Below are 14,337 nucleotides of genomic sequence, written 5' to 3' on the forward strand. Positions count from 1 at the left end.
TTTACTGTAATACACTGTACTCTCACAAAATTCATTTCTCAAATCACTTTTGCCCTGATAGTTAAACTACAACAAATATTTTGGGAAAATTTATTTTTTTATATATTTATGATGTTTATTATGAAATTTAACTTTACTGTAATACACTGTACTGCTACCAAATTCATTTCTCACATCACTGCTGATAGTTATACTACAATGATTATTTTAGGAAAATGTATTTTTTTATATTTTTAAGGATTTTTTTTTATTTTGAAATAAACATTCAAGAACGACTATTATGAAAATTAGATTCAATAACTTTACTGTGTACTGTCGCCAAATTCATTTCTCTCATCATTGCTGTTACAATAATTATTTTAGGAAATTTTGTCTTTTTGTATATTTTTTTATAATTTGTATTATGAAATAAACGTTCAGTATCTTGACTATTATGAAAAATAGATTTAATAACTTTACTGTAATACACTGTACTGTCACTTCTCACATCACTGCTGTCCTTAAACTACAACAAATATGTTTTATACTGCAATAATTTTTGGGGATTTTTTTTCTCCATTATTTTTATTATTTTTCATATGGAAAAATATTTAAGGCTTTAGCATAAGCAATGATCCCAGAAATTCGAATCTTTGAATATGAAGGTTTGAACTGTTTTAAATAAGTACTGACCTATTTCTGTGGTTCCTTTTATTGCTAAGGTACTAGAAAAAAGTTATGTTGTGCCAGCTACAGTCAGGTCAGTCAGGTTTAAAAATCTTTTAGCAAAGGAGTAACAGAGGCGAATTTAGAAAAGTAAAGATTTCAGAGTTTAGTAGAGATAAAATGGACAAAGAATGTATATGGTATTATATTATCTTTGGAAAATGATTATTTTCTACTCAATGTAAATCTTTTAAATACTGGACCCGTGGCAGAGAGCAGTTCAATGATGGTTCCCGAGAACTGTGTTTGTGCTCGCTTGCGCGCGCGCGCGCGCTCTGGAGGCGGAACGCGCAGTCGATATTCGCTGCTTTCAGAGTTCAGACTTCTTTTGAGTTCGGTGTAGCTATGGTCGTGATGGGATCTATTTCTATGAGGTGATTTTGGAAGTAAAGAGTGCTCATATGGCGGTGTTTGTGCTGCTGTCGGTGCTGTTGTGCGGTCAGACCGCGGCGAGCTCTCCAATCTCAGCAACTCAGGCTCAGGTAAGATAGGCTTCCACCCATTATCTGCCTTGTATCTTGTCCCAAAATAATTCGTAGGTCGTAAATACGTTTAAATAGGGGCAAGGGTTATTATTATTTTTATGTAATTATATTATTATTTAAAATACACAGCAACTGAAATAAAACATGTGGGCTTCAAGTAGCCCAAATTAAATTCACTGTCATGTTTCTAGTTATCGGTATACAACTGCATACAAACATGCTGGAGACATGTTTTGTCATGCTTTCACCTATGGAAAATGTTGAGGTCAGAATAATCTGGCAGTCATAAATTTTCTATTGAAACCAAGGGAGCATTTTCATTGCGAGTGCACTGTAATAGCACCGATCATTCTTTGTATTTGAAAGGGGATGACAGATTCTAAATTCTTGCTTAAATATAATTTGTGGGCTCCTGATTACAAAAACAAAACTCTCACCATTAAAATCCATGTCCCAATCATACATTTATGATGTTCTCATATGTATGCTATATGTCTTACGCGACACATGTTGTTCTTAACTGTAAACTTCAAAACCATCATGGTGACCACCAGTGGACAGCTATAGTGTCTCATCTGAAGATAATAATCCATTCTTTATTGGCTTTAATATATCGGCCACATTTTGTTATTGTGGCAATAACGATAACAATATGGTGTCCGATATATCGTGCATCCCTACACTCTCAGAGAGAGTGTCCTTTAAAGAACATCTTTGTGCTTTTTTACTCCTAAAACCGTAATTTTAGGTGACTTTATACAAGTGCTACTAATGTGAACCTTTTTAGGTTTTCAAAAAAGGGTACAAAGATGTAATTTTAAGCATACTGCCCAGTGACAAGCTGTTGTACCTTGTAAAAAAAATTTTTTTAAAAAAAAAGTGTACACAAGTGTACTTTTTTTCAAAAGTTGAGTGTACACTCCACTGCTTATGTCTCCAGAATTGAGAGAAATTTAAATTCTAGCTAATAAGATTGCAACAATCATGCTGTAAATACATCAAAATAATATCATAATAATTTGAGGTTCCATCATGTTTTTTAGTTTGCTAGTTTCTTATAACTGGCAGTCATGTTAAAAGTATGAACAATGATTCTGTGTTTTGGAGACAAGCTGCAACTGTTGAATGTTATTTCCACTTCTTTAATCATGATCTGCCAACAAATTCCAGCAGCTTTAGTCTCACCCTACCTGTGACCTCCGGGTGGTTCAGAAGTGCACCACACACCTACACTAAAAGCAAATATGCAGTTTACATGCCAATGCCTGACTGAAACATTTCCTCTCTCACACACACACATTCCAAAACTGAGGCTTTCTTTAAAAAACAAAACACTTTAGTTTTTGTACAAACCCCTGTTAAAAATGAGATGCGTTATACAGACAGATATACAAACAGCTTTATTAACCCCTTTTCTGGATGGTCATTCAGGATTCCCATCTAGGGGATTGACAATAAAGTGAAGGCATCAGAGGCACGGAGAACCACTTCTTCCCACAGATCTTTCTTTCATGCAGGGAACAACAAATGCTTCAATTATCTCAAACAATGTGCATAAGTATTGGCTACTGTTGTGTCTATGTTCCTATGGTATAGTCTATGGCACTAAGTCATTCCAAAATATGTTACAGTATATCTAGTTTTAGTGATCTCTGAGGAAGATTTGAGCTGCTGATGGGAGTAATCATGAGTATGATGTGTGCGTGTGCGGGTGCGTGTGTGTGTGTGTGTGTGTGTGTGTGTGTGTGTGTGTGTGAGCCTGTTTATGTGGTTTATGAGGACACAAATTTGTATAACTACATGGGTATTACACTGGTATTACACTATAAATGTGGTTTATGAGGACATTTCAAATGTCCTCATAATTCAAATGGCCTTAAAAACATACTAAATGATGTTTTTTTGAGAAAGTAAAAATGCAGAATGTTTCCTGTGATGGGTAGGTTTAGGGGCAGGGGCAGTGTAAGGGGATCGAAAATACGATTTGTACGGTATAAAAACCATTATGCCTATGGAGAGTCCCTGTAAACCACATAGACCAACATGTGTGTGTGTGTGTGTGTGTGTGTGTGTGTGTGTGTGTGTGTGTGTGTGTGTAGGGTTTTCTGGAGCGATATGGATACCTGCAAAAGGAGAGGGAAACTCATCACCATACAGCTGAAATCAAGTCTGCCATCAGGTAAAACCTTGTTAGCACCATGCTCTGCTTTTGTTTTTGTCCTTTATATTTCAAGAGATAGGAGTTCACAGCTAAAGCTGACATGTTTTTGTTCACTAGCATGATAACTAGCATACTAACTGTATGATCACACTGTGGGCGTCAGTTCATCGTCTTAACCTCCTTCCACTGTCCTTGTACTTATATTTTAGTGAATTTCTCTGACACCACACGTCACAGTTTGATGTCAGGAGGTCCTGTAAAGAACACTTTAGGGCTTTTTAGAGATGCCATTTGTGTTGAGATTTCATCAGGAGTCAACAACTCCTTGATCTTTAAAAATGACTGAATTATCACATTTAAATCTGACAAAAAATTTTTTAATTCTTTGTCATAAATTAACATCTTAGGAAAATGTTATGGGTTTCTAATCAAAATATGACTTTCTGTTGCAGAACAGGGTATTGATTTCATGCACTCAATAGAGGATACCAGGACTTAAATCATGTTTATCAGGTTTATTTATCATGTTTATTTTGGGAGACACAACAAGTTGAAAAGAAAGGGAAAGAAATTACATATGAATGTTCCTATGAAATATTAGATATTATTATGAAAATGTTGCCAACTACTACTCCCATTATTACACTTTTTTCCCCTTACCTGTTGCCCCCAAAAAACAGTTAAATACAGTGTATAAATACATTATACTGAATGGGAAAACCCATGTATGGCCATTTTACCCACATATTGCATTAAGTTAAATGGTAGGTCTATATCCGTTGAGAATCATCTTTAAAGAAAGTTTGGTTACAAAATCCTGAAACCTGAAAATATGTTTTGCCTGTGCATGTTATTTCATGAAATAGTATTTTTTAAACAACTGAGTCCTATGTCATCACAGAGGACAGCATAACATATTAATAAAATAAAAAATGTAATCTCTTTCAGAGAGTTTCAGTGGTTGTCTCAGCTGCCCGTCACTGGATGGCTGGACAGTGACACTCTGGAGAAGATGAGCTCCGCCCGCTGCGGGGTTAAGGATGTTGGTAGCCATAGTTCCTGGAGCCAAAGGGTCAATGGTATCTTCACAGGCCACTTGGGCAATGAGCAGCATCTCCGTAAGAAGCGTTACACTCAGACAGGTAAAGACCCTTCAGGCATTCACCAGCCTGTTTCATTGTGGTGTTCAAATGACACCAGAGTCATTTCTCAAATGTTTGAAAAAGTGTTGGGCACACCCATAAATCTTTGAAAACCCCTTAAATTCCACACATCGTGTGTATCAATGAACAAAGGATAGCAATAAAGACATATTCATTGAAAACTGAAAGAATGCATGGAGGTCATGCTTTCATTGTTTGTTGTTTGTTTTTTACTACAAATTTGATTTGATGATAAAGGGTGTACCCTTGAGTAAAAAGTATACTTCAAGTTCATTTTATGAGGTATATTTAAAGGTGCAGTGTGTAATGTTTATGATTAAATATTACACACTGCAGCCACTATAGCTTCTCTATTGCTTCGAAAGAGAGGGGTGAGCGGTGGGCGGTTGCAATTCCCAACCTCACCACTAGATGCTGCTAACATTTACACTGCACCTTTAAGTAATTTTCAAGTATTTTAAGTATACTTTATGTAGTTAGTATACTAATATCAATGTACTAATAGTTAACTTGTAAGTGTATTAAAATGCATATGTAAAAGTATGATAAGTGTACTCTAAGTTTAACAGTAGTAAACTTTGACTAGTTCACAACTTAATTTGTCTTTTGTACTGCATCTGTACTACAAGTATACTTATAAGTATACACTAGTAGTTTACTATATTAATATTTGTAGTATATTTTTAGTTTATGATAGTACTTTGAAGTGTACTCTTAATAAACTACTAGTTTTGTAGTTGTACACTGCAAGTAGTTGTACATATTTCTGAAGTGAGCATAAAATCATACCTATAGTTTACAATTTATATATTATTTTTGTACTTTAAGTATATAACTATGTTCCTATTAATATGTAAACATTTTGTATCCAACTTTCCATTTTGTAAGGGTAGATCACCTACAGTGGTTCAGGCTGCAGGTTTGCCAGACTTTTTAAGAAATGTTATCAGCAAGATTATAGAAAACTGTACATTTCTCGTCTTTACCACCCACTGCAACTTATACCAATGACGGAAATAAGCGCATTTACAATAGCAAAATATGCGGGAGAGCGTTGCTATAATGTGACTACATTGTATTGCAATGCAATAGGCAACACTTCAAAGTCAATACCAAATCAAAACTATTTAGCAAATAATTTGTAATTGAAAGAATTTAATGACAAAATCTGGTTATGGTTACACTTAAAAAAATAGATGATAAAAACTTTACCATACCATTAACCGTACCCAGCATGAATATAATGTAACCTGAGGAATAGAGAGAGAGAGAAACAAAGAGAATAAGAGAGCAAAGACAAGAAGAGCCAAAGAGCAGGCCCCAAGAAGAGAGAGAGAACCAGAGAATAAAAGAGACAGAGCAACAGTTACAATCTTCTTTTATCTTTTCCATGACTGAAAGCCTAATGTGAAACATTCAAACTGACTAATCAAACCAAACGTCCGCCATTGTACTACAGGTGTGCCACACATGTGGCCTACAGACCCTCAGTATCTCTTCGTCTTTACTCCAAATGGCCCTTCTGATAAGAGAGATGGAGGTTGAAAACTGTAAAGCAAATGTCTTTAATCAAATAGATTTGATTTTTGAATTGACATTTTCAATCCTTTCAATTTTAAAAACATTTTATTTTACAGTAGTTTCATGCATCCTTTTTTTAAAAAATCAACACCGGAATGTGGGAAAATTTCATAAAACAAAGCAATATTTGAAACAAAAACCTCAGAAAACATTTTGTCAAAGACCACGTCCAGATCAAAATCAGAGTAATGATCAAAACACTGATGGAGTAGATCCAGTTTATCAACACCCTCAAAAGCTGTACAGTCATTTCCAGTTTTGATCTATATGCTGTTTAAAGTTTGATGATCGAGTTGTTTTGAATGTGCGGAAACAATGCTTCTGTTGCTTGTTTCTACTTCTTCTTCAAGTCGTCACCTTTATTTATATAGTGCTTTTTACAAAGCAGATTGTTTCAAAGCACTGACTACGTTTACATGGACAACAATACTCCGATATTAATCTGATTAAGACAATACTCTGATTAAAAGGTTACCATGTAGACAGCGATTTCTAATTACCTTAATCTGATTAAAGTCATAATCTAACTAAACATAAATCGGATTAAGACATGTGGAGTATGCCTATTTTAGTTGCATTATCGGAGACATGTACACACCTTAATCTAACTATTAATGTTGTGTTGGAGATTTCGCCACATTTTGTGACAGGACACATAAAGTCACACACAACAGAGTGCAGAGGGGAGGCTTTGTGAGTTCGAGCCTCTGCCCTTTTTGAAAATTAATCAAAAGTGCCCCTTTCAACAATCATTGATAATATTGTGGCCAATAAAACAGAATTGAAATTATAATTAATATAACAACGTCTACAAACCAGTAAATGGCGGAAAAGTCCCGTTTATCTTTTACGTATCTGTCAGTCTGAAATGTCGTATAACGAATTGCTATGTGCGGTGTGTGTTTTGCTTGACTGTTCATTCTGAACACTGCGTCCTCTCTCTATATTTTTGTTGTAATTATTATGCTCATTGTAAAAGTAAAATACAATAAGTTTGTATCTGTAATCGCAAACCAGATGGGTCATTCAGTGAACGCCTGTGGCTCGATGGCAGGAAAAACAATCCAAACAGTCCCAATTTTTAAACCTTTTTTCATCATTAATCAAAGCTATTATTCTAAATGTACGCTGTCAATAAGGAGGAAAGAGGGGCAGTGTCTCTTCAAAAAAACAGAAAGAGACAATACATAATATTACAAAAATAAATCAACGTAAATGTATATAAAACATTGTAAAAACGCATGTTTTTTATACTTCTTAATGTAAAGTAACACTGTCCAACAGCGACACCCGCAGGTGAAGTTAGCAGGTTTCCTGAGCCCATAAAATTAACATACCTGCCAAAGTCACGCTATGATTGGATGTTGGAGAACGTAGCGTGGCATGGGGACGTAATGACGTGCCATAATCGACCTATGTTCTATCAGATGTAAAACGGGAACATGAACGGAGTACTCTAAAAGCAACTCATGTAAACACCTTAATCAGAATATTGTCTTATTTAGAATAAGGTCAATAATTAGATTACTGCTGTCCATGTAAACGTAGTCACTGTGTCAACAGGAAAATAATGCAGTTTCTGTAATACAGCAGCCACTCTGGAGAAAACAGTTCAGTTCAATTGTCATATAGTGTCAATGCGGGTGTAATAGAGTCCAGCTAGTAGTAGTTGCTGTGCGAGTAAACCTCACTCCTCTGACCTCAAGAGATGCTCTAGCAACTGACGGTAGAGGTTGCAGCCTTTAGCTTCCTTGTTAGAGTCTCCGACTCTCATGCCAGCGGACCCGGGTTCGAGTCCCGGTCCGAAGAGAAGGGGTTACACAGGCAGATCAGAAATATAGTTTAAATTTTAGTGTCCCCAACTGAGCAAGCTAAAGATGACAGAGGCAAGGAACCGAAACTCCTTCAGGTATAATGGAGAAAAGTGTATGATTATGATTCAGGCAATATTACAGGTCAGAAGTCAGATTAGATCAGAATATTCAGAGTATTTGTCCAGTTCCATCAGGTTGAAGATCGGAGTCATCATGCCGGAGATGGGTTTGTTGAGGATCAGTGCCACTGGATGTTGTGTCTATGAGGGCTTCACAAGGGTAAGTCAAGTTGAAATGGTCTCTGCAGACACTCCGTAGATGCTTTGGTCATGTCTAGGCGCAGGTCCACCATCTGGTCTGAATACGGGCCTGGATCCGGCCGACTGCAGTAAACCTCAGGATAAACAGAGAGACTAATATTAGCATAGATTCTACTGTTCTTATGATGTATCAAGTACATCAGGTGTTATGGTAAGTGCTCCCGGTTCCAGCTGACCTAATTAGTGCAGCCTAACAATCATTTAACTGATTTGAATAATAGAAATTGATAATGTTCTATTTGTATGCCATAGTAAAGAGATGTGTTTTTAAAAAAATAATAATAATAATAATAATAATAATACAGTTTTTCTTGATTACAGTAAAGATATGTGTTTTTAATAAATAATAATAATAATAATAATAATACAGTTTTTCTTGATTACAGTAAAGAGATTTGTTTTTAATAAATAATAATAATAATACCGTTTTTCTTGATTGCTTTCAAACTCCATATTTTCAAAACAGTTAACACACAGGCCAAAACAGTGGCACTCATGGTCAAAAGGACACATTTTGTTTGCAAAAGGCTCTAACCGCGCCAAAACATTTAAAATGTAACAAAAGCAAATTTTGCCTTCAAACAACACAACTTGCAAACAAGTGTATGAGCTCTTTCCGTCAATCATTACACAATGGACAACAAAATACAGAACTCAGTGTGAAGAAATGCTTTGAGGCATTTTTTTTATTGATTTCATGATATTTATTTTTTCAAACCATGTCTGAAAACTGAAATACTGTAAATATTACAGAAAATACATGTAAACCAAAATACAGTAAAATATATTGGAGTATAAGACGATGGCCACATGGCCTCATCCACATCACATTCAATATCCTCTCTTGCAATGCACATAGGGAAAAATCTTCTTGATCATAAAGATCATAAACCTTCCACCTCCAAGCACTGAAGAATTCTACTATGGGATTCAAAAATGAGGAATATGCTGGGAGGAACAGCATCATCATACAAGGGTGTAACCTAACCCCCTCATTGACAAGGCGAGAGTGGTGGAACGCCACATTGTCCCAGATGATGACGAAGAGTGGCATGCCAGGCCTAAGCAGCCCTCTCTCCTCGGGTGGGATCAGCTACTCATGAAGTGAATTCAGAAATGTTATGAGGCGTTGGTGTTGTATGGGCCAATAGCAGGGATATGGCATAAGACAACATCATTGGAGATGGCAGCACACATGGTTATGTTGGCACCCCTCTGTCCTGGAACTGTGATAGTGGCCATGTACCCAATGAGGTTCCGTCCACGTCTCCTCACTTTGCTGAGATTAAAGTCGGCTTCATCAACATAAATGAAGACATGATGTGCCCCCTCAACTTCAAGCTCCCTTATTCTCTGAGTAAAACAAAGACGACACAACACAGACATGGCACCTTATATAAGGCCTACAGACTGATTGCTAATTGAAGATTTGTGTAATGGAGTGTCGGACAGTGCTTCAGTGATTTCATACTGTTCAAAGTAGTTTCTAATAGTTAGGAATACATGGTTTCTGTTTGGTTACCACAGCTAAAACAATGGAGTTCGGACTGCTTGAATGACATGCATGTTAACTGTTTTGCTAAAGGTTGGGGAAAATGTGTCAATCCAATGAGAAAGAGTTAAGCCATTTGCAAGACATGTCTTCTGCTCTGCTTAGATACTGATGATGAAAACTGAGTGAATCCTAGTTTCTTTAACCAGGTCAATGCAATCAAGAAAAACTGTAATAGATTTTATTTATAACGCACTTTTCATTCCGAAGAATCTCAAAGTGAATAAATGTAAAAAATAACAAAAAATGTATAACAAGTAAAAATATAGAATAATACAAACAAACAATCAATCAACACAGAAAACAGAGCTGATGGTGAACAGAAACAGAGCTGATGGTGAACAGAAAACAGAGCTGATGGTGAACAGAAAACAGAGCTGATGGTGAACGGAAACAGCTGCTGGTGAACAGAAAACAGAGCTGATGGTGAACGGAAACAGCTGCTGGTGAACAGAAAACAGAGCTGATGGTGAACAGAAACAGCTGATGGTGAACAGAAAACAGCTGATGGTGAAACAGAAACAGAGCTGCTGGCGAACAGAAATCAGCTGATGGTGAAACAGAAACAGAGCTGCTGGTGAACAGAAAACAGAGCTGATGGTGAAACAGAAACAGAGCTGATGGTGAACAGAAACAGTGCTGATGGTGAAACCGAAACAGAGCGGATGGTGAACAGAAACAGAGTTTATGGTGAATAGAAACAGCATTGATGGTAAACAGAAAACAGAGCTGACGGTGAACAGAAAACAGCTGACGGTGAACAGTAAACAGAGCTGACGGTGAACAGAAAACAGCTGACGGTGAACAGAAACAAAGCTGATGGTGAACAGAAAAAAAGAGCTAATGGTGAACAGAAACAGAGCTGACGGTGAACAGAAACAGAGCTGATGGTGAACAGAAACAGAGCTGATGGTGAACAGAAACAGAGTTGATGGTGAACAGAAACAGAGCTGATGGTGAACAGAAAAAAGAGCTGATGGTGAACAGAAACAGAGCTGATGGTGAACAGAAACAGAGCTGAGGGTGAACAGAAACAGAGCTGATGGTGAACAGAAAACAGAGCTGATGGTGAACAGAAACAGAGCTGATGGTGAACAGAAACAGAGCAGATGGTGAACAGAAACAGAGCGGATGGTGAACAGAAACAGAGCTGATGATGAACAGAAACAGAGCTGATGGTGAAACAGAAACAGAGCTGATTGTGAAACAGAAACAGAGCTGATGGTGAACAGAAACAGCTGATGGTGAACAGAAAACAGAGCTGATTGTGAACAGAAACAGAGCTGATGGTGAACAGAAACAGAGCTGATGATGAACAGAAACAGAGCTGATGGTGAAACAGAAACAGAGCTGATTGTGAAACAGAAACAGAGCTGATGGTGAACAGAAACAGCTGATGGTGAACAGAAAACAGAGCTGATGGTGAACAGAAACAGAGCTGATGGTGAACAGAAACAGAGCTGATGGTGAAACAGAAACAGAGCTGATTGTGAATAGAAACAGAACTGATGGTGAACAGAAACAGAGCTGATGGTGAACAGAAACAGAGCTGATGGTGGACAGAAACAGAGCTGATGGTGAACAGAAACTGAGCCGATGGTGGAATTCTCTGTAAGCTCCAGTACACTGCGGTCCACTCCATGTATTACATTTCTCCAAGCGCTAGAGGCTCTATTGCCACATATTCCCAATTCGGCAGTGTCCTGATGATGTCGTCGAGGCATGACAGCTGAACACCAGATAATGGAGATCGCCGCAGCACCATGCAGGAGGCAAACAAATTTTCCAGGCACCTCTGTGGACACACCGGGGTCGGCGCAGAAGTCCAAGCCGCTCCACGGCCGCAGTGCAAGACGGAACAGTGGAGCAGCCGAGCCTCAGCAGCCGAGAAGCGGAACATCCCAAACATCTTGCCGGACGATGATGACGCTAGCCCGGTGCAAACTTCAGCCACCATGCAGCTCTATATGTTGCTAGGCAGCATGGGAGAGAGGATGCTGGCGTTGTCTGTTCGCAGCTTCTCTACCCACAAATCATGATAACTGTACTATTAGATTTAGATTTTATTTTATTATGTTTGTAACTTGTCTAAAAATCAGAGCTACAATTGGGACTGTTGCTGATTGTTGGCAGCCACTGAGAGGACGTTGCTCGCCGTTTGCCTTTTTTCACCGCTTCTCTGCTGTTTTTGTTTGAATTGTTGCGGTTGGTTCTGGTTTGAAGGACGTTTCGTGTTGCTTGCTGCAGCTGCTCTCTCTTCTTGGTGTCGGCTGCTCACTGGTGGTCTCCCTCGAATGAATCTTTCTTTTTAATAAATCTAATCTTTTAGTCGAGATATAAACCGACAGAGTGTGTCTGCTTCCTGAACAATGCTAGGAAGACTGTTCCAGAGTTTAGGTGCTAAATAGGAAAAGGGTCGAACACCTGCAGTTGATTTAGATATTCTGAGTTTTGAGACCGCAATAGGCGTAATGGAGTATAATGTTTTAAGAGCTCGCTCAAGTACTGGGGAGCTAAACCATTTAGTGCTTTCTAACTAATTAGCTAATAAGATTTACAAATTTAAACAATGTTTAATAGGGAGCCAATGCAGTGTGGACAGAACCGGGTCAGTTACTGAAAACTAAAACTTCCTGGTTCTAGTTGGAACTTGAGCTGCTGTGTTTTGGACCAGCTGGAGTTTGTTTATTAAGCGAGCAGGGCAACCACCCTGTAGAGCATTACAATAATCTAGCCTTGAGCTCATGAATGCATTAACTAACTGTTCAGCATTTTGCAATGAGAGCATATGTTGTAAATTAGATATATTTTTAAGATGGGAGAATGCTTTCTGAAACACAGGTGAAACCTGTGTTTTAATCTGGAGATTGTGTACTCTTTCAGAAGATGTATAATAGTGTCCCCTACCATATAACAGTGAAAACATGCAGCTGGAAAATTCAGTCAACGTAGATTTTAAGTAAATTCCTGTTTATCTGTTTAAAAGCTTACACAAAAATGAACATACTCTGAATTAGGAACATGGCTGTTTTTATAAATCAATATTTTCAAACAATATCAGTTTATAACAATGTATGTAAAACTATGTGAAAAAAGTATATTTAATCGGCTACTTTTGTCCTTTGGTTAAAAGGATTTGCATGGAGTTGTGAGGTAATTCTGTGCCTGCTGGGTGTGGTGTAATTCTGAGCCTAATAATGGGTAATACAGTGTAGTCATAATTACTGTCTATACCGAGTGTATACAGCAGGATTAGAATGAACATCCACTTGTGTATAGGCCCACCACACAAAGTTTGTCAAGTGCTAAAGTTAATAAAACTCTCTTTTCAGTCAAGGTCTTTGGCACTGAGGACTTTTTTGCAGAAGGCATTTTCATTGAGTGGATTAAAACTAACATACACATATGGCTACAGTGGGGATTAAAGGTTTGGGCACCACAAGTAACAATTTGTATTAATGTGCATACAAAATATGGAAAAATCTCCAAAAGGCATCAAATGACAGATTCTTATAATATATTAAAAATATATATATTTCCATCATTTACACTTTCAAAATAAAAGAAAACAAAAAAATGGTGTCTGCAAAAGTTTGGGCACCCTGCAGAGATACCTTGTACTGCCCCCTTTGGCAAGAAGAGACCTGACAGTGTCATGGATTGTTCTCGAACTTCGTCTGGATAGACCAGGGGATGTCAATCTCAAAGGTTTTAAATGCCCAGACTCATCTGACCTTGCCCCAACAATCAGCACCATGGGTTCTTCTAAGGAGTTGTCTAGAAAACTGAAACTGAAAATAGTTGATGCTCACAAAGCAGGAAAAGGCTATTAAAAAGTTAGCAAAGCGTTTTCACATGCCAATATCCTCTGTTCGGAATATAATTAAGAAATGGCAGTCATCAAGAACAGTGGAAGTTAAAGCAAGATCTGGAAGACCAAGAAAAATATCAGACAGAACAGCTCACAGGATTGTGAGAAAAGCAACTCAAAACCCACGTTTGTCTGCACGATCCCTCCAGAAAGATCTGGCAGACACTGGAGTTGTGGTACACTATTCTACTATAAAGAGATACTTGTACAAATATGGTCTTCATGGAAGAGTCATCAGAAGAAAACCTTTTCTACGTCCTCAACACAAAAATCAGCGTTTGAAGTTTGCAAATGAACATATAGACAAGCCTGATGCATTTTGAAAACAAGTTCTGTGGACCGATGAGGTTAAAATATAACTTTTTGGCCAGAATGAGCAAAGTTATGTTTGGAGAAGAAAGTGTCAAGGTTTATGAATGCATTGTTTCGTGTGTGTGTGTGTGTGTGTGTGTGTGTGTGTGTGTGTGTGTGTGTGTGTGAGAGAGAGAGAGAGAGAGAGAGAGAGAGAGAGAGAGAGAGAGAGAGAGAGAGAGAGAGAGAGAGACGGCTCATTGAGAGAGAGGTAGCTAAGACTCATTGTTTGCTGATCATTATCACAACAAGCTGCAGCTTATCACTCTCCCCTACATATACTCATCCGTTTCTCATCTCCATTGTCAGATCGTTGTTGATGTCTTCTGTGCTG

At 37.8% G+C, this 14,337-nt stretch overlaps 1 protein-coding gene across 1 annotated transcript in view; it reads left to right on the forward strand.

Moving 5' to 3' along the window:
* The first annotated feature begins 1,026 nt into the window (after window positions 1-1,026).
* Window positions 1,027-14,337, forward strand: part of mmp28 (matrix metallopeptidase 28) — a 56,564-nt gene continuing 43,253 nt past the window's right edge. The window contains exons 1-3 of the mRNA XM_067450036.1: window positions 1,027-1,187; window positions 3,290-3,369; window positions 4,300-4,493. Coding sequence (XP_067306137.1) covers window positions 1,107-1,187; window positions 3,290-3,369; window positions 4,300-4,493 — 355 coding nt within the window. The 5' untranslated portion in view covers window positions 1,027-1,106. The remainder of the gene's footprint in view (window positions 1,188-3,289; window positions 3,370-4,299; window positions 4,494-14,337) is intronic.

Source organism: Pseudorasbora parva, chromosome 8 (assembly GCF_024679245.1).
Source record: "Pseudorasbora parva isolate DD20220531a chromosome 8, ASM2467924v1, whole genome shotgun sequence".
In the NCBI taxonomy this organism is placed as follows: domain Eukaryota; kingdom Metazoa; phylum Chordata; class Actinopteri; order Cypriniformes; family Gobionidae; genus Pseudorasbora; species Pseudorasbora parva.